General features: G+C 45.6%; 2 protein-coding genes across 3 annotated transcripts in view; one reads left to right on the top strand and one right to left on the bottom strand.

The window, feature by feature from the left end:
* Positions 1 to 7,870, top strand: part of CRYBG3 (crystallin beta-gamma domain containing 3) — a 122,558-nt gene extending 114,688 nt beyond the window's left edge. The window contains exons 20-22 of the mRNA XM_040226612.1: positions 3,369 to 3,527; positions 5,247 to 5,406; positions 6,188 to 7,870. Coding sequence (XP_040082546.1) covers positions 3,369 to 3,527; positions 5,247 to 5,406; positions 6,188 to 6,276 — 408 coding nt within the window. The 3' untranslated portion in view covers positions 6,277 to 7,870. The remainder of the gene's footprint in view (positions 1 to 3,368; positions 3,528 to 5,246; positions 5,407 to 6,187) is intronic.
* Positions 7,799 to 23,858, bottom strand: part of RIOX2 (ribosomal oxygenase 2) — a 33,612-nt gene continuing 17,552 nt past the window's right edge. Inside the window, exons 5-10 of one of the 2 annotated variants that reach the window (XM_040226624.1) lie at positions 18,129 to 18,232; positions 14,779 to 14,881; positions 13,665 to 13,833; positions 11,746 to 11,834; positions 8,908 to 8,991; positions 7,799 to 8,277 (exon numbers count right to left, since the gene is read on the bottom strand). In XM_040226624.1, the coding sequence (XP_040082558.1) occupies positions 8,119 to 8,277; positions 8,908 to 8,991; positions 11,746 to 11,834; positions 13,665 to 13,833; positions 14,779 to 14,881; positions 18,129 to 18,232 (708 nt within the window). In that variant the 3' untranslated portion in view covers positions 7,799 to 8,118. The remainder of the gene's footprint in view (positions 8,278 to 8,907; positions 8,992 to 11,745; positions 11,835 to 13,664; positions 13,834 to 14,778; positions 14,882 to 18,128; positions 18,233 to 23,858) is intronic. The other variant, XM_040226635.1, reaches the window with a different exon arrangement.

The following is a 23,858-nucleotide window of genomic DNA, read 5'->3' as shown; positions in this document are numbered from 1 at the left end:
CCCACTACTGCAGTTCTGTTGGTTCAGATCCTAGCTCTGCCACTCAGAAGCAGTGTGACTTCAAGTGAGTCACTTCACTTCTTGGCATCTCAGATCTGTCACTGGTGAGCTTACCCCTCAGTATCATCGTGAGGGTTAAATCATCGTGAGGACTGACACAACATCTGGCTCATGTTGCTGTGGTGACACCTTTATTTTGAAAGGTTTTTATTCTCAGTGTCCTTGGAGGGAACCAGAGATGCCCGGCTGAGGGATACGAAGCATCAGTGCCCTTCCCTGGCACAGTGTGTGGTGCAGATCTTCCTGCACTGCGTCTTGCTTATTCCTCAGTCCTGTCACACAGGATGATAGGGAACTGCCCTGAAAAGCCATGGGGGAAAAGCATGGCAGAAGTGGGATTTCAGTTTAGTTGATATATTAACACTTAATCCCATGTTGTTAGAAACTCTGGAAGCCAAGTTGGATGCTGAGAATTTATCCCTCACTTTTGAAAGGGGGTCCCTTGCTGGGAAGGATGTCCCTGGCTGTTATTCAAGATAGCTAGAACAGTAGCCTCTGATTCTACATGGAAGTTTCTTTTAATAACATTGTTACTATCCTTGAATTGTGCATTAGGAAATTATCCCTAAACATTTACTTTCAAAATAATACTTCAATATTTTCCCTTTGTTTATTTAGGCCACAGTTTTGAAAAACGGCAGAGGAACTCTATAGGTACCTATAACAGTATTATGAGTCTTCCATCCAATCACTCCCCAAGCCCGACCCTGCTTAGCTGACAAGATCAGGCGCATTCAGGGTGGTTTGGCCATAGATGGTGTATTATGGGTCATAATTCCTTTTTTTGGTAACCCTCTTGGCACTGCTTTGGCTTATTGTTTAGAAATTCAGGAATCATTCAAATGTGATCCTCTGAGGTTGGAAATGAGGGCTTCAGTAAGGCACTTAATGTATAATCACAGAGAAGTCAGACTACAAGTGCATAAGAGTGATTATTACCTTCAGTTCAGTTGCTCAGTCATGTCCAACTCTTTGCAACCCCATGAATCGCAGCATGCCAGGCCTCCCTGGCCATCACCAACTCCCGGAGTTCACCCAACCTCATGTGCATTGAGTCGGTGATGCCATCCAGCCATCTCATCCTCTGTCGTCCCCTTCTCCTCCTGCCCCCAATCCCTCCCAGCATCAGGGTCTTTGCCAGTGAGTCAACTCTTCGCATGAGGTGGCCAAAGCATTGGAGTTTCAGCCTCAGCATCAGTCCTTCCAATGAACACCCAGGACTGGTCTCCTTTAAGATGGACTGGTTGTATCTCCTTGCAGTCCAAGGGACTCAAGAATCTTCTCCAACACCACAGTTCAAAAGCATCAATTCTTCAGCACTCAGCTTTCTTCACAGTCCAACTCACATCCATACATGACCACTGGAAAAACCATAGCCGTGACAAGACGGACCTTTGTTGGCAAAGTAATATCTCTGCTTTTTAATATGCTATCTAGGTTGGTCATAACTTTTCTTCCAAGGAGTAAGCGTCTTTTAATTTCATGGCTGCAGTCACCATCTGCAGTGATTTTGGAGCCTAGAAAAATAAAGTCTGACACTTACCTGAGCTAACTGACTAAAAACTGTGATGTTTGGTCCTAACATAAGTGGAACTGTCCTTTGTGAAGGTCACACCTGTTTCCTTACATGTACAAGGTAAGGAAACCATTGTAAAGAATGTAGTGAAGCCTCCAGAATTAATAACTGTAGGAGACTTATAGAATTATATGATTCATAGACTTACAAATCACAGGAATTTAAATACCTTACTGTTGCACTGTGAATATGAAAATAGTGGTTTGAAACAGTTAAAACACTTTACCAAGTAAGAGATCTTTTTCATCTGCTTTACATTACCATATTTAAAAAACTGTCCTTTTATTTGCTTATTTAAGTGCCCAGAATGTTTATTTCCATAGGAAGGCTAAACATGACACCAATTTACCAAACTTCAACTAGCCTCACATTTGATCCATCTTAAACTTCAAAATAGAATATTCACTGGTGGGCTTACCATAATGCCTTGTTGCACTTGCCTAGCTCTTACCTTCTCAGCTTGAAAAGTGCTTCTTTATCCAGTAACATATCATGTGTTACTGGTATTTGACAAGGTTCTAAGTGGAATGCCAACATCTGATCCAAGACAGGGATATTGAGTGTCCTATATTACTACATTAAGACTGGAGGCCTAAGTCCTGGGGCTGAGAGAATAGTTTCTGTGGTGCGTCAGTCATGTGCCGTTCTTTTATCGTCCTGTTCCACTGCCAACTTTGGAATCGGTCTCTTATTCCCCATGTCTCAGAGTAATGAGTGCATCTCTGCACAGGCCTTAGAGCATCAGGGTGAATAGGGAGGGTTTTGGCACAGGCAAACCTGGTTTTTCCTCTATCTGTGTAACCCTTATTTGTAAGAATGCAGGTCATAATTATACTTTGTTTTTCCTATGGTGGTTTTAATTTTTGAACATACCCTGCAACATGCAGGATCTTAGTTCCCCAACCAGGGATCAAACCTGTGCCCCCTGCAGTGGAACTGTGGAGTCTTAACCACTGGACCACCAGGGAAGTCCCTTGTATTCTCTTAAAGGGTTGTTCTGGTCATTAATTCTGAGAGCATTTAGGACTAAGTCTCAATAAACAGTAACTGTGATCCTTAGCGGCAGGTCCTAGACTTAGTATCTTATTTTAAAACTTCCTATATATTCCAGGCCCAAGAGATGAAATTTTTTGTTACCCAATTTTTGAGTAGCTACACAGTGATCCCCTATATGCAAGGTCTCTTTCCTTGAAATATCAAGGTCAATTTCAACAAAGTATAAATAGAAACAAAAAAATTACTAGAGGGCCCTCAGCCACCTGGGTTTTTCACAGCTTCCCATAGAAGTCATTTGGCACTTAATCATAGCACAAGCCAGCATGTCTTATTATTGTGCCTTGCCTGCTCAATTGTTATTCCATCCATGGAGGTAGTACCTTGCCCTTATTCTTACTCCCCAGCCTTCCCCAGACCCACAAGGACATAGTAGTTACTGCATGAACCTCATTAAGTCCCTAATTCTGCATCCGCCCCTTGTCAGAGCGGAATGTGAATAAATGAAACTATTACCTTTCACCCTCCCAAGACTGTATTTCATACAAGACAATAGAGAGTGTACAAGTGAAGGTATGTGCTCAGTGGTGTAAAGGTTTTTTAATGGAATATTTGAAACAGATATAAATAAATAAGCTAAATTGTTTCCTCTCACGTTTCCTTCAAGTTTTCCTTGGAAAGGGCTGATTTCCAGATTTAAAAGGTATTTTTCTAACTGGCTTTGTCCCTCCTGCCACAGCCCGCAGTATACATCAGAATAAGGAACCGAGCCCAGGACGGGTACCTGACAGTCACGGGAAATGTGGCCGACACCAGGGCAACCTCTGTGTGCATCTCTCCCTACAGCGGGAAGAATACTCAGATCTGGCACTACTGTCGAGGACTCTTTAAATCCAAGGTAACCAGCCCCACCGATCGTATAGCTTGCTTGTTGATCTTCGGTCTTTTAGAAACCAGAATCTTCCCCAATCAAATAGCATGATACAATTAATGCAACTGCCTACGAATAGTCTGCTGCGTGATTATCAAGACATTGACATATATTACTGAAGCTTGAAATGATTTATAAACTAGACTTTCTATAGCCAAAAATTCTCTGTTTTAAAGTAAAAAGACTAATACATACTAAATGGTTTTTTTAAAACTAGTGATAAAATCATCACACCCAAATGGATGGTGTGCTTTTCTGAGATGTTTCTTATGCTCTGTGGCCCAGATCAATTTAGCTGTCTTTGTGATTCCAAACACGTTGAATTGAACCTTTCTCATCTTCAAAACGGGCTTCCCTGGTAGCTCAGCTGGGAGAGAATCTGCCTGCAATGCAGGAGATGTAGGTTCAATCCTTGGGTTGGGAAAATCCCATGGAGGAGGGCATGGCAACCCACTCCAGTATTCTTGCCTGGACAGAGGAGTCTGGCAGGCTACAATACATGGGGTTAAGAAAAAAGCTGGACATGACTGAGCAACTAAGCACATCTTTGAAACAGATAATGAAGGTAGAAGAAAGCTGCTGCTTTTGGAGGAAGTTTAGAAAATAAAGTCAGGTTTGTTTTTCTGCATCCCTTCTATTACGTTTGATGGTATGGGGAATAAGACACGAGTTTTATTATATCACCAGTGGATTATCAACCTTTTTATCATGCTTCAACAGAAATGAAAAGTACTTAAACATAATTATTGTCTGGGTATCCAGCACATCACCCAGTGTTTTAATAAGAAAAACAAGCTCGACCTTATATATTTAAGCTAACACTAACTCAACATTTAATCCTAATTCAACAAATCTTTATTTAACCATCTGTTGTCAGATCTGGATGTTCTTTTAAAAGCAAATACCTCAGGCTTCCCTGGTGGCTTAATCCAGTCCACCTGCAATGCAAAAGTGAAAGTCTCTCAGTCGTGTCCAACTCTTTGCAACCCCATGGACTATACATATACAGTCCATGGAATTTTCCAGGCCAGAATACTAGAGTGGGTAGCCTTTCCCTTCTCCAGGGGATCTTCCCAACCCATGGATCAAACCCACATCTCCCGCATTGCAGGTAGCTGAGCCAGAAAGAAAGCCCAAGAATACTGCAGTGGGTAGCCTACCCCTTCTCCAGGGGATCTTCCCACCCCAGGTTCAATTCCTGGGTCAGGAAGATGCCCTGGAGAAGAAAATGGCAACCCATGCCAGTATTCTTGCCTGGGAAATCCCATGGACAGAGGATCCTAGTGGGCTACAGACAGGTGGGATCACAAGAGTTGGACACGACTTAGTGACTGAACCACCACCACACTGAGACTTACGTGATTTCTAAAATATGTGATTTCCTGACACTCATCTGTACCATGGAAAATTATGATTCCTTCCAACCACAGCAGTTTGAGATTCAAGCTATCACAGAAAAAAAAAAAAAAAAAGGACCTCGAACTCAGTAGGTTTATTTCCATACTATCGCCTTCCCTCAGCCATAACAACTTAAAAAGTTGACTGAGATTATAATTTTAGATTTAGTTTTAGATCTTGTTTTCTTTTCAGATGGGCTTGTCTGATTTACTCACATGAAAGAAAAAGGACTCAATCCAACTGATTTTAGCAAATGTAATACTGCCAATGTATTTCTTGACCCTTCAGGCCAGTGACACATGTCTCGATGTCATCGGTGGTCGAGACACACCTGGAGCTAAAGTCGCCCTCTGGACCGAACATGGGCAGTTCAGGCAGAAGTGGAGACTGAACAGAAATGGAACCATCAGCTCCTACCTCAGTGATCAACTGGTCCTTGATGTTAAAGGTAGGCCTATGACGAAAGCTAGTGTGTTGTGTCCTTGGATATTCATTTTGAATTCCAAACCTCCACCTCCTCCTGGGTAAAAGAAGACCTTATATATAAGGGAAATGTTTTTAATTATACTTGAAAAAGCTGATATGCCATTTTAACAAACAGCAAGCAAAACAATTAGCTATAGGGGGATCAAAAGCCTAAGGACCAAGCCTATGAAGGTTCTTATCAGTACAGTGGTAAAATTTTCATCTGCTATGTGATCTTTGAGAACATTTTGAAATTTGAAGCATCACCAACCATAACAGGTCATCTGGTCCCTAAAGAAACATCTCTGACTTTCTGTTCTGAATTGTGTGGTTCTTAAAATTTACAGTAGGTATCATTTAAACTCACTTTTGAATTCAACAAGGTCAGGGCCAATATTATTCAGTGCTGTTGCTTTGATTGGCTTAGTCAGAGCCACTCTTGGTGTAGAAACTGCAGTGTGACACTGAGCTAGAGCGCGCTCAGAGCACTGTGTTCTTAAGAATCCCATTGTTAGGGCACATCATTTATACATCCATATAGTATTATACTGCTTAGCTTTTCAGTCACTCCTGTGAGGTCTGGTTTGAGGTGAACAGATACACCTGTTTAACCCTCAGTTTCCCATTTCGGACCATCGCTTTTATAAAGACATATGAATCTACCCCACCAGCAAGTGGGCTGAACAAAAGTCTTCTGACAATTGTGAAGCTGTTAAGCACCTGTGTGAACAAATTAATCTTTCCTTTTGGAATTGCTATTTTAGGAGGAAATTATTATGACAAAACTCACGTAATTGTAAACCAGCCCCTGGAGGGAGAAGAAACACAGAAATGGGACATTGAAATATTGTGAGAGTCCGCAGTGTCCCTGGGAGAGCACGGAGGGAGGAGGGCCCTCATGCCCTGTGGAAAGGACCTGCCCACCCTAGGCTCTGGGACCACTGAGCGGAATGGGCTTCTCCTCCAACCGTGAAGATTGCTGCTCTTCACCATGGAAGAGCTCAAAATACGCTTGCCAGCTAGTCAGCGTTCCTGTGAAGAATGCGTTATGATCTATGAAGGTTCTATTCCTGCTTGATCTCCAGCTTCGGTGAGGAGGTTTTTTGAAGTCTGTTTTCTCTCTTTCTACCAAACACAAATCCTATTCCCGATAGTTACAGGAAACTGCTGATGCTATCACCCTCTATTAGCTATTAATAACTAAGTGTGTGGTTGAGTGCCAGGCACAGGGAAGTGAAGTCCTACAGGTCAAGTCATACTTTTAAGAAGATGAATACTTTTTTCGCAATATCTGAAAACATATTTAATAAACCTGCTAAGCTACTGTATTAGATATGCATTAAAAGTTCTATCTTGAAGCTTTTATATGAAGTACCATAAGTATTTACACTTGTAACTCATGCCAGGGAGGGACCTCAGCAAATACAGGAGTGTTTTCTGTTGCTATTCTTTGCCTGATCCTTTAAACTAAAAATGCACAAATAGCGTGTGGCTGTCCTTTCTCTCTTGGATGACAACACTAACCAGGGGTCACTCCTATCCTGGTGCTGACCTCACCTGATATACCCTCAGGTGTTTATAAGGAAGGACTCTGTCACCTACGTATAATAAATTTTCCTTTGCCTAAGGTAAAGGGAAATTTTAAGTTAAAACCAAGTAGTATTTCAGCCTTGACTATACCATTTTCCTTTATAAACTGTGACAAGAAACTCAGTTTTTCACTTCCATTTTAAATAGCTTTCATCCAAGCAAAATCAGGTAGGATATTGTCTTGGACTTAATCTCAACTAAGCATCACCACCATCACTAAAGAATTCTCAAGCATTTTTCCCTCCTAAGTTGGTTTTAAACTTACACTGAGATAACTGTTCTCTTCATCCCCAACTTTTGCCAGTAAAGCTGAAAAATATCTGCTCTATTTTTCTATAGAAAGATTAAATTTTCCAGTGATATTTTAAAAAATATCAATCTATATGCACTTTAGAATGTAAAGTAACAGTGAACTGTTTAAACTCCAAGACCCACTATTTTAACTATTTTTTATAGAGACTTGGTCTTCCCATGTAAATATTTTTGGGGATTTTTCTTTCTTCAATCTCAGGCTCTTTCATAATCTTTCAAACAACACCTGTAAAACACCCTTGCCCATAGATGTGAGTGCCTCTTATTAAATGTGGCAGTGTTATTTAATGAAATTTGTTTTAGGGTAACTTTATTTTAATGGGGGGGGGTTGTGTATACACAAAGGTATGGTATGTATATTTTCACTGTAAAAAACCAAGTTAAAAAATCTTCATGTTAATTGTTGTTTAAAATTTTTTTAGAGCCAGTGAGGCTCTTTAAAGAAGTTATTTCTTCCAAAGAACACCAGGTAATGACAGTTAAATTCACTTTTATTGGAGCTGTGCCTTTTCTACCACACTGGATTAAATAAACTTGTCAAAATATGGCTTTTGTCACTTTCTGGGACATTGAGTAATTTGCTGTTCCTCTATGTACATCTGTTTGTTAGTACATAATGGCCAACTGATCACCTGTAAGAGGTAGATCTCATTTTATTAACTACACAGGTAAGCAAAGTTACATTCGTCGTGTCCATGGCTCAAAGCAACAGGAGTCCCCAGCACACAGATCTCTGCAGAGTCACGTGTCCAGTACTTTACATATATATACTACTATTAAAGCAGCAAAGACACTAGACTACTTGGATTAAACATTCTGTCCAGAGGGATAATACCAGGTTTTGCTTTTCCTCATCTGTAGTCAGCTTCAGGTCCTTGACAGAAACAGCTGAACTATTCCAAATTTGCTTTAGTGCATCCATATATGATAGAGGAAAGCGAAGTCCATGAGACTGAAAAAAGATAAACCAGTCATTTAAGTGCCATTTTCCATAATTCTCAATGCATCATTCCTGAGATCCTTCATAAGAATGAAACTTGTTACAGGTAAGCTATTTACAAAAACTACAAACTATAATTAGATAACTTATAAAAGTCAGTGATTGATTCCCTTGTGAAAACTCAGACTTCATGAAAGGCCTATTAGTCATTTGGGGCTTCCCTGGCAGTCCAGTGGTTAAGACTCTACCTTCCAATGCAGGGGGCACTGTCTGATCCTATAGGCCACCGGGTGTGGCCCCAATTTTTTTTTTAATTGCAGGAAAACAGCCCCTACTTGCCAAATCAAAATATATTAGAATAAAAAGTCTTAAACAGTCATTTGAAATGCTTCATAGTTGTTACTTTACACCTCCCCTACAAGGCCACAGGTCCCATGCTAGTGTCTTTTAAAGTGGGTACAGGTGTTTATATATTACAGAAATGTCTGATTTAACTCTCCCTGCGAAGGGCTGTCAATTTGTGAAATGTTAAGCCCACAATGCAGTCACAGAAAAGCCCATTACCCATACATCAAAGGTAATAGAGTCCTCCCACCAAGCACCAAACCACAGCAAAGACATGCATTTTGGGTTGGAACAAACCTCTGTTTCATTTCCCATCATGTGTGTGTCTCTCCTATTCTGTAAGGAATGATAGACGTAAACCATCCTCCCTTGAGTTTCATCCTTCAAAAAAACAAAAAAAGCTGTCAACAACAAAATACTGACCACTGGATGCTAGGAGGCTTTTCCAGTAGTATAGGGCAATACCAAGAAAAATCTCAATGCCTCAGTGCTTAAGTGAAATTTATTGAATACTAAAGAATCTTCCTGGCAAAAAAGTTGAGATGTAAACATGTAGATACATAAATACAAGGTATAATGACTATTTTTCTTATAGTTCTCATAGATTACTATCTGTATATAGCAAATAAGCACTTGTAAGTCATTTTTTAAAAAGATAACAGCCCCTTCAGAAACTTTAATGAAAAAACCATTTCTATTTCAACTTACCAATGAAACATTCAAGTTTCTTCATTTAACCATACCCGCACTCTTTGTACATCAGAAAAATTTAATTTTCCTAGGTATACATAAATTTTCAATTTATGAACACCACAGAGTAAATATTAATTCTCAATGCCAGCCATGTGATCTATAAAAACCTTCCTTCCACTTACAGTAGGCTTCCCATCCCTCTGTATCCGCCCTACACAGGGAAGTTTACTGTCTCTTCCAGCGCCTTGAGTCACTCCTGGTCACCTCTTAGATGAGGATCAGACACACTGACCTAAAATAAATGCCTCCAACTAATTGATTATCAGAATAACTAGCTTTAAAAAAAAAAAAAAATGAGGCTGTGGGAGTATATAATCTCAAGGTTTCCATATATGTTATAAAGTTTTCACCAAGGTTGACCCTGATGGCTGGAACAGTCTGGTTATGGAGACATCCAGGTGCCCCTGACTCCCAACCTCGCCAGTCATTCACGGGCCCCTCCTGATCAGGAGGACCAGGGTGAAGCCACCAGGCATGGGAGAATTCCCAAGGGCTTTAGGGTTGTGCAGGGCACTTTCATAAAGGCAGAAGTCCCACACCAGAGGAAGTCCAGAAACCTATACTGATAATTTGGCAAAGGCAGTTCAGTTCAGTTCAGTTCAGTTGCTCAGTCATGTCCGACTCTTCGCGACCCCATGAATCGCAGCACGCCAGGCCTCCCTCTTCATCACCATCTCCCGGAGTTCACTCAGACTCATGTCCATCGAGTCCGTGATGCCATCCAGCCATCTCATCCTCGGTCGTCCCTTTCTCCTCCTACCCCCAATCCCTCCCAGCATCACAGTCTTTTCCAATGAGTCAACTCTTCACATGAGGTGGCCAAAGTAATGGAGTTTCAGCTTCAGCATCATTCCTTCCAAAGAAATCCCAGGGTTGATCTCCTTCAGAATGGACTGGTTGGATCTCCTTGCAGTCCAAGGGACTTCAAGAGTCTTCTCCAACACCACAGTTCAAAAGCATCAATTCTTCAGCGCTCAGCTTTCTTCACAGTCCAACTCTCACATCCATACATGACCACAGGAAAAACCATAGCCTTGACTAGACGGACCTTAGTTGGCAAAGTAATGTCTCTGCTTTTGAATATGCTATCTAGGTTGGTCATAACTTTTCTTCCAAGGAGTAAGCGTCTTTTAATTTCATGGCTGCAGTCCCCATCTGCAGTGATTTTGGAGCCCAAAATATAAAGTCTGACACTGTTTCCACTGTTTCCTCATCTATTTCCCATGAAGTGATGGGACTGGATGCCATGATCTTCGTTTTCTGAATGTTGAGCTTTAAGCCAAATTTTTCACTCTCCTCTTTCACTTTTGAGGCTTCTTAGCTCCTCTTCACTTTCTGCCATAAGGATGGTGTCATCTGCATATCTGAGGTTATTGATATTTCTCCCGGCAGTCTGGATTCCAGCTTGTGTTTCTTCCAGTCCAGCGTTTCTCATGATGTACTCTGCATATAAGTTAAATAAGCAGGGTGACAATATACAGCCTTGACGTACTCCTTTTCCTATTTGGAACCAGTCTGTTGTTCCATGTCCAGTTCTAACTGTTGCTTCCTGACCTGCATACAGATTTCTCAAGAGGCAGGTTAGGTGGTCTGGTATTCCCATCTCTTTCAGAATTTTCCACAGTTTATTGTGATCCACACAGTCAAAGGCTTTGGCATAGTCAATAAAGCAGAAATAGATGTTTTTCTGGAACTCTCTTGCTTTTTCCATGATCCAGCAGATGTTGGCAATTTGATCTCTGGTTCCTCTGCCTTTTCTAAAACCAGCTTGAACATCAGGGAGTTCACGGTTCATGTATTGCTGAAGCCTGGCTTGGCTGGCAAAGGCAACCTAGCCGTAATTAGGAAGCAGAGACCAGACATTAATCGCTAACTAGGGGAAGAAGCGAGAAGGCAATGGCAACCCACTCTAATACTCTTGCCTGGAAAATCCCATGGGTAGAGGAGTCTGGTGGGCTGCAGTCCATGGGGTCACTAAGAGTCAGACACGACTGAGCGACTTCACTTTTCACTTTCATGCATTGGAGAAGGAAATGGCAACCCACTCTAGTATTCTTGCCTGGACAATCTGAGGGATGGGGGAGCCTGGTGGGCTGCTGTCTATGGGGTTGCACAGAGTTGGACACGACTGAAGTGACTTAGCAGCAGGGGAAGAAGCAGAGTCCTGTGGGGCTAAGGACAAACCCTTAAATGCCCAACGGGCAGGAAACTTTGGAACCGGAGCGGTGAGAATCTGGGCATAATCTGATGTAGAGCGATGGGACTGAACTGTGAGGAGGAAGATTCCCAGAGGAGGCGGGCAGGGCCACCTGTCAGCCTGATAACCTGAGGCCTGTGACGGACATGCCTTGAGTGGAACCCTCTTCCCTTCTGGATACTCACGGATGGGTCCTGATTGGGTCCAAGAGTGAGAACCACGTGGTCTCTAAACTGCAGTCTCACTGTGCTGTCCAACCCCGGAAGCTCTCCACCTAGAAAACCCAGAGAGAAAGCAGGTTCAAACTTGTTTGCAGGAGCAACTGTTCAGGAAAATTAGTTAACAGTGTGCAGGTGAATCCAAACATGGGGCACCTCCAACTCAGACATTCACATCGATGTTAACAATACTGCTTACATCCCAGGGGGCCTCATTCTTATACTGAAGACAGATGCCAACCAGATCATAACAACAGACGTTTCTAAGTTCATTAGAAGGCTCTCACCAGTACCCGGGGAGCACACACTATCACAGAACAGACTGGGCCACCCTGCCTTCTGTGCGGAACGTTCTCACCGCGCCGGTTTCTATCCCTGGCTTGCTCCACGTGTGGACTCTGAAAGGACTTCCTGAGCTCAAAGTGCACCATCCCTCCAATTACCAGTTACATGACCATGGCGAATTATTCAGTCTAGGTAGGTCAAGTGCTGTGTCATAAAAAAAAAAGCCACCTAATAAAGTGCACAGGAACAACTCTCTTTCTTAGATTGGATTTAACTTAGTGAAAAAACAGCCACTACAAACAGACCAGCCTGACAGGGTGATCTGGTTGGAGACAGAGTTGAGGGAACTTAATATTGACAGTAAGGGCTAAGACAAGGAAAACTGGGACATAAACTGATACTCAGAACTGAACTGTTCTGCTAAAGATGAAACCATGTGCTGGGAAAATTGCTGTTTTGAGTAGATGCATCAAAAACATATTCTAAACTCCTCCCCACCCCAGACTATAATAAACATGTACACAGAATGAATGTTAGAAGGGACCTTGTAGATTGTGTGTCTTGCTGGTCCTCCACGTGTGATGGATAAGGCTTTTTGAAAAGTTAGTGAAAATGAGACTCCCTCTACCTGACCAAGAGAAGCAGCCTGAGAGCCAGCCTGGCACGCCCAGCTGTGTCTCCCTGTTCTGCTGAACACAGGCCATGCTAAAAGACCCCAGCATTAAACACAGCCACACTGTGACTAGGTGAGACAGAGAAAATCGAGACCACTTCAACAGGCAAAAGGAAGGACAGGGTCCAGACCACGGGACTGACCACACATGCCCCTCCCCTGGCTAGCCTGAGGGACTGCTGCTGCCTTAGCAGGAGTCACTCCATCCTCACTTCACTCCTACTGCTACCAACCATATAACTAGGATTTACAGGAGGGAGACCCAATCCAAGAATTTCTATTTCCCAACAGCATCCAACCCAGAGCAAAGCCCGACTTCCTGAACCCTCTTGAAATTACCTAACTCAAACCCAAATCCTAAAAATCCTTCCCTGCATTCCTTTTACTGAGATGTCTGCAGTCCCCAGCAGCATGCTATCTCCCCTTACAAGTCAATAAACCCAGCTCTGTTAGACTACAGGAGCATGGTATAGTCTGTGCCCCAGAACACTGGTTATCACCATCCACCCAGCAGTGGATGGATCATCCACATCATCTGTAACTTAAACCTGTCACAAACAGTCACCTGGGACTTGGGGAAGGTCTGTGATGATCCTGCGAATTCTTGTAGTTTACCTGCTCATGGCAGCGTCTTGCCCACCCCTGAGCTCATTTCCAACAAGACTATTTCACTGTTCAAGTTCTTCAAACTTCCCGCAGATGATGAATTGCAGAGGGGCCATAAATACATACTCCTCACCCCAAACCACAGGGTTCTCATTCCCCATCAAGCAGTGTGTCCTGTCCAACCTCAACACACTAAGGACAGGCTCATGTTCACCCTGAAATGCTTCATACTTCCCATCAGCTCAAAGAAGTGCACACCCAGAAAAACATCAAAATATCCCATATTAGCCCCTGACCACCTAGAAAAAACAGCAAGCTCTACCTGGTACCACAAGCTCTGCTCTATCTCCCATATAGTAAGGTGGGAGTCTGTTCATAGCGAAATCCTCCTTCATGTCTGGGGAATGCAGTTCTTTGGTGCCCTCCATCCGGTCTGCAAGCATCCTCAGAAGGCCACTTAATTTTGTTGCAACAGCTGTGCTTTCCACCTGCTGGAAACACAGAAGTTGAGTCCTGGCCCAGACTCCAGCCATGTTCCTGCCCAGGCCCAGTTTCCAGAGTGCTGCAATGGGCACCACCACCCAGGACAAACACAGATCCACACCACTCCCTTAAGGACAGCACCCCTTTATGTCCTCTTAACCACTGTTCCTCTGTAGCTGCCTACCATTTGCAAAAAAAGATCAATTTTTAGCATTTTGCCTGGTAAGAGGGCTCCCTGGGAATATGGTGCAGTCTTGGCCTTGCCTTTTGAAGAAGAAAATCACTGTCTGAAGTAACCACTTCAGACCATGCAGGAACCTTTGCTCAACTCAGCCTTAATGCATCCACCATCTCAAAACCTGCCAACAGGGTAAAATCAGGGTGGAGAGGAAAGCCAGGGAACACACTGAGGCCAGGCTCTCCAGTGTGGGAGAGCCTAACTTGGGATCGCACATGTGCTGAGGCTATAGTTCCTGAGCCACATTAGTTATTCAAATATCTACTCAGTCAGCACTCCCAGGGCCCGCTGCTGCCACCCTGAAATAAGGAAGGGGGCCATCTGCATACCACCACTGTTCCTTTGGGATGCAAGTAATGTGCAGCACTCTGTCTTTGCAAACCACCCAGCCCAGGAGGAGACAAGCTTGGCTCATGTAGGGAGAAGCCTTCTCATCAATTAGGAGATAATATTCCAGGCATCCTCTCTATCAGGCAGCTCTTCCAGCCCTGCCAGCTGCAGGAGTGGTGGGTGGGACCAGGGAAAGCTACCAGTTCTTCACCCCTGGGATTGGGAAATAGTCACCTGGTGGTAGCAAAAGCTAACGGGGTCAAGGAGGTGGAGGGAAGTCAGAGAAGTAACTGATGATGAGAAGGACCCTTAGGGAGAAGGGTTCTGGGGTCCTGAGCAGGGAGCCACGGCTGCCCCTCCCTCCCCACCTGCCTTCGCTCCTTACCAGGAGCAGCTGCCGGGGGATGCCAGCCCGGAGTGCCACGTCTGCCTTGGCGGTGTCAAACACAAGCCCCGAAATGGTGTCCAAAAGGAAATCTCCCCATGAACTGGAACACATGCCAAGTAAAAAAAGAAAGAAAGAAAAAACAATGAAAGCATAAGACATGTGGAAAAAACATTGATTATAAAAGCCTCAAGCTACAAACTACCACACCAATCCCCCTGCCCTGAAATATTGAGTTCCGATAATTTCACATCAGTTCAGTTCAGTTGCTCAGTCATGTCCAACTCTTTGCACTCAGCATAAAAACTTAAGAGCATTATCAATCACAGGCTTCCCTTTCTACCCACCTCAGACACTCACATGCCAAGTTAAAGGTGGGAAGCGAGGCTTTATTCATGATTTATCTTAAATGTAAAGATACCAGAATTAACTATAGACTGTCATAAGGTAGGAAGTTCAAAGGAACACATTTTTTTTTTAATGTTTTCAACTACATAACTGCCTTGACAGTTTTGCAGAAAAGTAACTCTCAATCATTAGAGGACCTAAAAAAATTTGTATGTGCAAAAAATCCAAAAAGCAATATATGTAGGGTAACAGCAAGATCCTGGACTGTGCAATTATCTGAACAGTTAAACATGACATTTTCCTTTGTTTCTTAAAAAAGAAAAAGAGAGGCACTGTTCTCAGTAAAATATCCAACATCAACAATTTCAAAATGATTTACTTTGCAACTTGTTAAACTCCAATGATGGTTTTACTGGGGTAGAAGAGGGAAGCCAGATGCCAAAAATACCATTTCAGGACAAGCATCAGTGTTCAGCTACCTCTGCTTTTTCTCCGGGGCGTTCAGAATCACTCGCTTCTAAATGTGTGGCAGTGTAAGATACACATGCTGTGGGGATGCTCTCTCTATTAACATTTCTGAGCTGCTCAGAATTTCCTTCTGTGTCACCAGCAGATTTCAAATTGCTGGCTACATGCAAAATGGAAATTCACAGTATGACTTTTGCCTCTCACTCTGTAAGCAAAATTAACACTTTTATGCTTACCTCCTGGAAGTGGCAAAGGAGGACAAGAGCCACGTGAGACACTTCCCCCTAGGCATCCACTCCCACCTGGTGGCCTCACGGGTTTCCGACAAAATGCTACACCCAGCCTCACACCTTTGACTGATCATAGACCTGGAGGACACACGTGGACCTCACAGCAGTGTGAAATGTTATCATCCTTTGAGGGGTCCCAGGTATAAGTCACATAGCAGTAGCTCACGGAGTTAAAGTGCAGTTATTACACTGAGCTCCGTGCTCTTCTAGGAGACTGGATCTTGGGCTGCAGTGTAGAAACAACACCTCTGGAGGGGTTCACCTTCATAAATCGGTCAGATCGACATGCCACTATCTGAGAGAGCAGGACCTAAATGCCACCCTTGAGAAAGCTTAGGGAAAGGCCAAATCTTCGCCCTGCCATAATGCCTTAAGAAGTGCCAGGACCAAAGCACAGGACACTTCCGGGGAGCAACGGCCCTCGCATCACACCTGTCCTGTTCTAGCAGCGGCGCCCCTGTCAGGCACAAGTTGGCATCACAGTACCCATCCTCAGCCAGCAGGCATCCTCTCTATCAGGCAGCTCTTCCAGCCCTGCCAACTGCAGGAGTGGTGGGTGGGACCAGGGAAAGCTACCAGTTCTTCACCCCTGGGACTGGGAAATAGTCACCTGGTGGTAGCAAAAGCTAACGGGGTCAAGGAGGTGGAGGGCAGTCAGGAGTAACTGATGATGCCTCGTGACATGCCAATGTTGTGAGTAAATCAGGAACCGAGGAAGGAAAATGGAGTGAAAACCAAGGGAGCCAGAAAACCAGCTGATGGCTGCAAGAAGAACAAAAAAGAGGAAGAACTAGGGAAAGAGCGATAGCAACGACGGGACACCAGAGGATGGACGCTCACGGGGCTCAGCAACGTGGCTGCCAAGGCCCAGAGCTGCTTCGGTCCAGAACGGGCTTCTGGGGGAGCCTCCCCACGGCCTGGTTCCCACTGCCTGCTCCCTCAGTCGCCCTTGGAAACCTTCTCGCTCTGCAAGGAACCCAACCATGGTGAGAAGGCATTTTATACAAGAGAAACCTAAAACAAGTTCTGCCTTCAGGCCAGACTCCCGCTTAGTCCCTCCTGTCCCTTATACACCGTGGTTCACTTCTCGCTGCAAAGCCAGAGAGGAGGCAGAGGAATGCTTGCTTTCTTGTTGTGCAAGATACAGCTCTGAGGCTAGAAGGACCCACTGTTCCTCAGGCCTGGAATGTCCTGTCCCACTCTGACCTCTGGGCCCACCTCCACTTACTCATCCCCTGGGCTCCCTCAGTTTGGGTGTCAAATCATTGCTGAAGCTTCCGTGATGCCCCAGCTTAGCTAACCACACCCCTCTGTGCTCCCAGGGACTCCTCCGCAAAGCTGCGATGGGACATGCCACAGTGTTTGGGAACTACACACCTGTATCCCCTCCTTCCACCATGACCAGAGTATAAGTCCTCCCAAAGCCCCTTCAGTCCAGTGCCTACCATCCCAGCAACCACTACAAGGCCCAGGGCTCATGATGAATAAACCAGTGATGGGCGCTTTTAATGGGACCTGGACTAGCCAGGCCACTGCTATCAGGAAACCAGAGGCAGGGCTGCTGCCCGGGTCCTGTCATGTGACAAGGCGCTTGCTGAACTGGAACATGGTTTTAATTGGAACTGTTTTTAGCACATGTGCTTCTAGGACTCACTGTTCCAGACGTCCTTTCCAACTTTAATGAACTGTAAAAACTGGAAACCTTAAAAGAGACCCAGAGGTTTCCGTGATGCAGAGTTCCTGTTTGGGGTGATGACAATGTTTCGGAAACAGATAGTGGGGATGGCTGCACAACAGTGTGAGTGCAATTAGCGTCACTGAACTGCACGCTTAAAAACTGTTAAAACGGTCTACGAATATTTTGCCACAATAAAAAAACTTTTCTAATGTAGAGAGTGAGTGGGTAGGAGTGGGAAGAGACTAGAAGTGCAGCCTGGCGTCACAGACACACCGCCACACCCACAGCAGTGCCCGTCTTCCCGATCCCGGGAGCCTGGATGTGGGCAACTCCCGGTGTTCTGTATGACATGGGGTCATGACAGTTCAGGAGGAGGTCCAGACGAGAGGGTCAATGGCACAGGTGGGACACAGCAGGACTAGGAAGTCAGCAGGGATGGAGGAAGCCCTGGGGCTGGAGAAGCAGAAGCGATGCGACCACCTTTCTCACGCCTCCTGACCCTGGCCGCCGGCGCCAGAGCTTGGAGCGGAGCTGTCGGGTACGCGAGGTCAGGGGCGAGTGCTTACCTTCTCTGGTAGGTGCTGATGGTCACGTGCATGGAGTGGGCCAGCCCCTCAGGAGTATCCGCCTGATGGATGGTCCCTCTGGGGAAGTACAGCAAGTCTCCCGGCTAGACGAGGACAAGGGGGAAGCGGTTAGTGGGGAGGGTGTCTTCTTGGTCCTCTGTAGAGGCTGTGAGTTTCAGTTCTGCGTTCCAGAAACCTCTGAGTGGTGACCAGGCAGTGGTCTGCGTGCTGGGCTCTGTGGGGTCCACTGGTCAAGCTCTGCTGTGTCCGTGAGTCTGTCACCATGAACCCAATCCTAGAGAGGCTTCTGGTGCCTGAAGCCACTTTCTTTATTTGTAAGCTGAGAACAGACACCTCCGAAACTAGCCCGGGATCAAGGTGAGAGCCTGTACCCACCCTCCACATCCTTCAATGGGGGTGGTGAGGAGGGACAGCTCTGGAGCTCACTGGCTGGGGACCCCAGCATGTTACTTAACCCCCCGAGGCCTCAGTTCCTTTATGTGTAAAAGGGAAGCAACTGCCCACATCTCGCAGGATTACTGGAGTATTAAAGAAGACAACATAGCCCAAGCTCTTGGAGCAATGCTGGGCACGTGGCTGTATTATAATTTTTATTTTACCCGCCATCCCATTACAGTCTGTGCAGTCTCCCAAGCAGGGCCCACATCCGTCCTGTATCCCAGGGCCTAACACACCTAAGCATCTGGCACATACGGGCTCAACGGATGTTCAGAAGAAGGGACGAAACCCTGCGGCCCCGCATCTGAGAATGAGCACTAGACATAACTACAGCCCACTCACATCCTCAGGCAGGCGAGCCTCCCCACCCTGTCCGATTTCAAGCCGCTTAAGAGAAGTATCTCCCCAAATCACTCCTGCCCTGGAGCCACCACCTCCTGCCTGATCCCACCCAGACAGAACATTCTGTACAGCAGAAAGGAGAAGAGAGGGGGAGGTCCTCGGAGTCACGTGTCTCCTCTGCAACCCAGGAAGTAGCCTGGCTCCCTGGCTACAACCAGGGGCCCTGGAGGAAGAGCTCAGGAGAGCTCACGAGAGAAATTTTTTATTTTAATGCTAAGATTTGTCTTAAAGCAGTAAACAATATACAATTATGATGTATTCATAGGAGCTATCTTGCCCTGAATAACACCAAACTGACAGGGAAACTAGTCTTTCAAGTAAATCAATGCATCACTCATAATTACAGCTCTCATTTGTGAGTCTGAGTGCCTGCCCTGTGATGGAGGCCCTCACATATATAGCTCATCCATCTGTTTATTCATCCCACAAACACCTGACCAACCCTTCCCCACTCACCCTGCCCAGGCCAGACACCAGGCTAGGTGCCAGGGAGAGAGCACTGAACCAAAGAAAGCCCTGCCCTGATGGAACATGTTCCAGAGAAACCGACAAGCATTTGAGAAGGGAGAAGAGACACCAGCAATGAAGATATTCGAGTGGGGGCAAGAGGGATAAAAGAAAGCTGCAAATAAACACTGTTGAGTGGTGGTTGAATGCAAAGACGACACAGTGAGGAGAATGATGCTGATGTAAGTCAGAGTGGGTATGTCGGGGTAAGAGGTGCTATTTTAGCCACTCTGCTAAGGTGACACTTCAGTAGAGACTTCAGGAAATGAGCAAGGCAGATGGTGAAGAATCCACCTGCAATGCGAGAGACCTGGGTTCAATCCCTGGGTCAGGAAGATCCCCTGGAGGTGGGCATGGCAACCCACTCCAGAAATCTCACCTGAAGACTCCCCATGGACAGAGGAGCCTGGCAGGCAAAGAGTCGGACACGATTGAGTGACTAAGCACAGCACAGCCATGCAGCGTCCTGGGGGGAAAGGCTTCCCGGGGGAGGGAAGAGCAGGTGCAAAGGTCCTGCAGCTGGCATGTGCCTGGCAGGGTGAGGGGTGCTGGTGTGGCAGGAAGGCCATGAGTGAAGCTGGGGATGATGGAAGGTGAGGTGGGCAGGCAGCAGAGGGGTTGGATTACAGGGCCCTCTGGACCAGTTCAAGGACTTCGACTTTTTTTCTGGGTTTAACGAAGTCACTGGAGGTCTGGGCAAAGGGTTCACAGGATCCCAAAAGGATCACCATGGCTGTTATGTCAAAAAAGTCTGCAAAAGGAACACTAGATAGGAAGCTTTTGTATAACTCTGTGTCCAAGGATTTTTCCCCGAACAAGCAGAATGGGGACACATGTGCAGGGATGAGACTGGGAACATGGTAGGACATGAGACTGGTTTGGGGAAAACTGCTTTATCTTTCCAGGGGGAGGCATTAAGGAGGTAGCTGAATTATGAGTCTAAAGTTTAGATGTGGGCTAGAGAGCTAACACAGCACTGAAAACACATCAGTGTGGAAGGTATTTGAAACCTTGGGAGGGAATGCTCATTGATCAAAGAAATCCAGGAAACAAGCCCTGCACCCCAGCTTACAGAAGCAGGAAGACTGAGGACATAACAACAAAGGAGGATGAAAAAGACAGTCAGGTGGGGAGGGAACCAAGGGACAATCCTATCCTGGAAGCCAGCGGAGCAGGTGGCGGTGGCCCACTGAGCCAAATGCTGATGCCACGCAGACTACGGTGGGGCCAGAGCTGACTGCAGTGGCTGACAGTGTGGAGGCGGCCTTCAGAGTAGTTCCAGGGGAACAACAGCCAAGAGAGCCTGCTGGAAAGGGTTCCCAAGAGTGGGGGAGAAGAGGAGATAAAGATAGGGCATGGTGGCAGGGTCTCCAGAAATGTCCACACCCTAACCTCTGGCATCTGTGAAGACTTAGGTTACATGGCCACGGTTAATTAAGGCTGCTGACCAGGGGAGATTATTCTAAATTAGCCAGGCAGGCCCAACGTAATCACAAGTAAAAGAGGGTATTGGAGGAGAGGACCAGAGAGAGGGCAGCATGAGAAAGACCAAGCTCCAGGTCGCATGGAAGGGGCCGTGTCAAGGAAAGGGCCATGAGCCGAGGACTATGAACTACCTCCAGAGGCTGGAAAAGGCAAGGACAGAATTCTTCCCTAGAGCCTCCAGAACGCAGTCCTGCTGACACCTTGATTTCAGCCAGTGAAACCCCTCAAGGACCCCTGAACCACAGAACCACAGGATAATCGAGTGTGTGGTGTTCTTTCATGTCACTGAGTCTGTACCAATTTGATAGGCAGCAATATATTGACATATAGCCACTGCTTTCAAGCAATTTCACTGTAAAAGCAGCATCAAAGTAGTATTTTAAAATATTTACAACCTATAAGATAAACATAATGATCTCCAGTTTAATAAAAAATTGACACAGAGACCAAGATCCCGCCCAAGGACATGCAGCTCCTAAGTGACAGCAGCTGAATTCAACCCCAGCTTTGTCAGATCCCCAAGCCACAGAGATGTGTTTCCATTATGGGGGGTTCTTCACCCCAAGACCCCAGGTTTGGCAGAAGTACCATTCAGGCTGCCACCTGGGTAGGAAGGAAGAGGGGTGAAGAGGGCTCCAGGCCTCTCATAGTAGCCCCCCAAGCCCACCCCCTCCCAGGGTGACTCTGCCCTTCAGTTTTACATACTGGGCATTTACACAAGACTCCACTTGAAGAGTTAGTTCCACGGATTAAAAACTCAACAGACTTACAGCTTGAGGATTTCTGCAGGACACAATGCTATCTCTCTCCTTTCAGAAGACCCAGGGCTTCTCACAGTGAGCTGTGATCCAGATGGCTGAGTGGGCACGGCTCCACCTTCAAGTCCCACACCCTCCAGGACCACCACGGAGCCCGACTTTCTCAGGCAGGGCAAGTAGCCAGATGTCAATCTGAGTCATGCAGCCCTGCCCTCAGAGACCATGGATGGCTTAGTCTTGGCTTAAAAATAATCAGCCAAGCGCAGGGCTGACAAACTCTTTCTGTGAAGGGTCAGAGAGTAAATATCTGTGGTTTGTGGGCCGCATGGTCCCTGTGGCAACTAGTTGACTCTGCCAGTATAATATGAATGCAGCCACAGACAGTACACAGGAATGGTCGTGGCTGTGTTCCCATACACTTTATATACAAAAGCAGGCAGCAGGCTCAATTTTTGGCCCATGGGCCATACTTTGCTAACTGCTGACCAAGAGCACAGGACAATGAAGAAAGATACCTTTATTGTTGTATTTATTCAAGTCCCCTAACAGAAGAAATAAGATGGCGGAGCAGAAGGACATGTGCTCAGCTTCTGCTGTGAGAGCACCAAAATCACAACTAGCTGCTGAACAAGCATCAACGGGAGAATGCTGGAACCCACTAGAAAAAGATATCCCAGGTGCAAGGGCAAAGGAGAAGCTGCAATAAGACAGCAGGAGAGGCGTAATCATGTTTAAAATCAAACTTCATACCTGCCAGAGACGCTTGGAGGGCACAAATAAAACCTTGTGTGCACCAGAACCCAGGGAAAAGAGCAATGACCCCATAAGAGACTGAACCAGACCCGCCTTTGAGTGTTTGAGGGTCTCCTGCAGAGGCATGGGTCAACAGTGGCCTGCGCAGGAACAGGGGTTCTGGCTGCAGCAGACCTGGGAGGTAAGGCGTAGGGCCTAAGTCCTCTTGGATGAGGCTGCCATTAGCCCCACCACAGAGCCACCGGGTGGGCAATCCACAAACTGGAGAAAAATTATACCAAAGAAGTTCTCACACTGTTGAGAAAGTTCTAGGCTCCACAAAAGATTTCCCAACGTGGGATCCAGCAAAGGGACTGAGAATTCACAGGGAATCTGACTTTGAAGGTCAGCAGGATTTGATTACAGAACTTCTACAGAACTAGGGAAACAGACTCTTGGAGGGCACAACAAAACCCTGTGCATACCAGGCCCCAGGGAAAGGAGCAGTGAAGCCACAAGACACTGAGCCAGACCTGCCTTTGACAGTTTGAGGGTCTCCTGCGGACACATGGGTCAACAGTGGCCTGCACGAGGACAGAGGCACTGACAGCAGCGAGGCGCAAATTTGTTGTGGCAGGAAAGAATAGCGAGAAGAGACAAGAAACCTTTCTCAGTGATCAGCGCAAAGAAATAGAGGAAACCAATAGAATGGGAAAGACTAGAGATCTCTTGAAGAAAATTAGAGATACCAAGGGAATATTTCTCTCAATAAAGAACAAAAATGGTACGGACCTAACAGAAGCAAATGAAATTAAGAAGAGGTGGCAAGAATACAAACAAGAACCAACAGTTAGAACAGGACATGGAACAACAGACTGGTTCCAAATAGGAAAAGGAGTACGTCAAGGCTGTATATTGTCACTCGGCTTATTTAACTTAAATGCAGGGTACATCATGCTAAACGCCGGGCTGGATGAAGCACAGACTGGAATCAAGATTGCCAGGAGAAATATCAATAACCTCAGATATGCAGACACCACCACCCTTAAGGCAGAAAGCAAAGCAGAACTAAAGACTCTCTTGATGAAAGTGAAAGAGGAAAGTGAAAAAGTCAGCTTGAGGTTCAATATTCAGAAAACTAAGATCATGGCATCTGGTCCCCTCACTTCATGGCAAATAGATGGAGAAACAATGAAAACAGTGACAGAATTTATTTTCTTGGGCTCCAAAATCACTGTAGATGGTGACTGAAGCCATGAAATTAGAAGATGCTTGCTCCTTGGGAAAAAAGCTATGGCCAACATAGATAGCATGTTAAAAAGCAGAGACATTACTTTATCAACAAAGGCCCATCTAGTCAAGGCTATGGTTTTTCCAGTAGTCATGT

This window comes from Oryx dammah, unplaced genomic scaffold, assembly GCF_014754425.2.
Source record: "Oryx dammah isolate SB20612 unplaced genomic scaffold, SCBI_Odam_1.1 HiC_scaffold_2, whole genome shotgun sequence".
Lineage (NCBI taxonomy): Eukaryota > Metazoa > Chordata > Mammalia > Artiodactyla > Bovidae > Oryx > Oryx dammah.
This window is presented reverse-complemented; position numbering and strand designations above follow the sequence as displayed.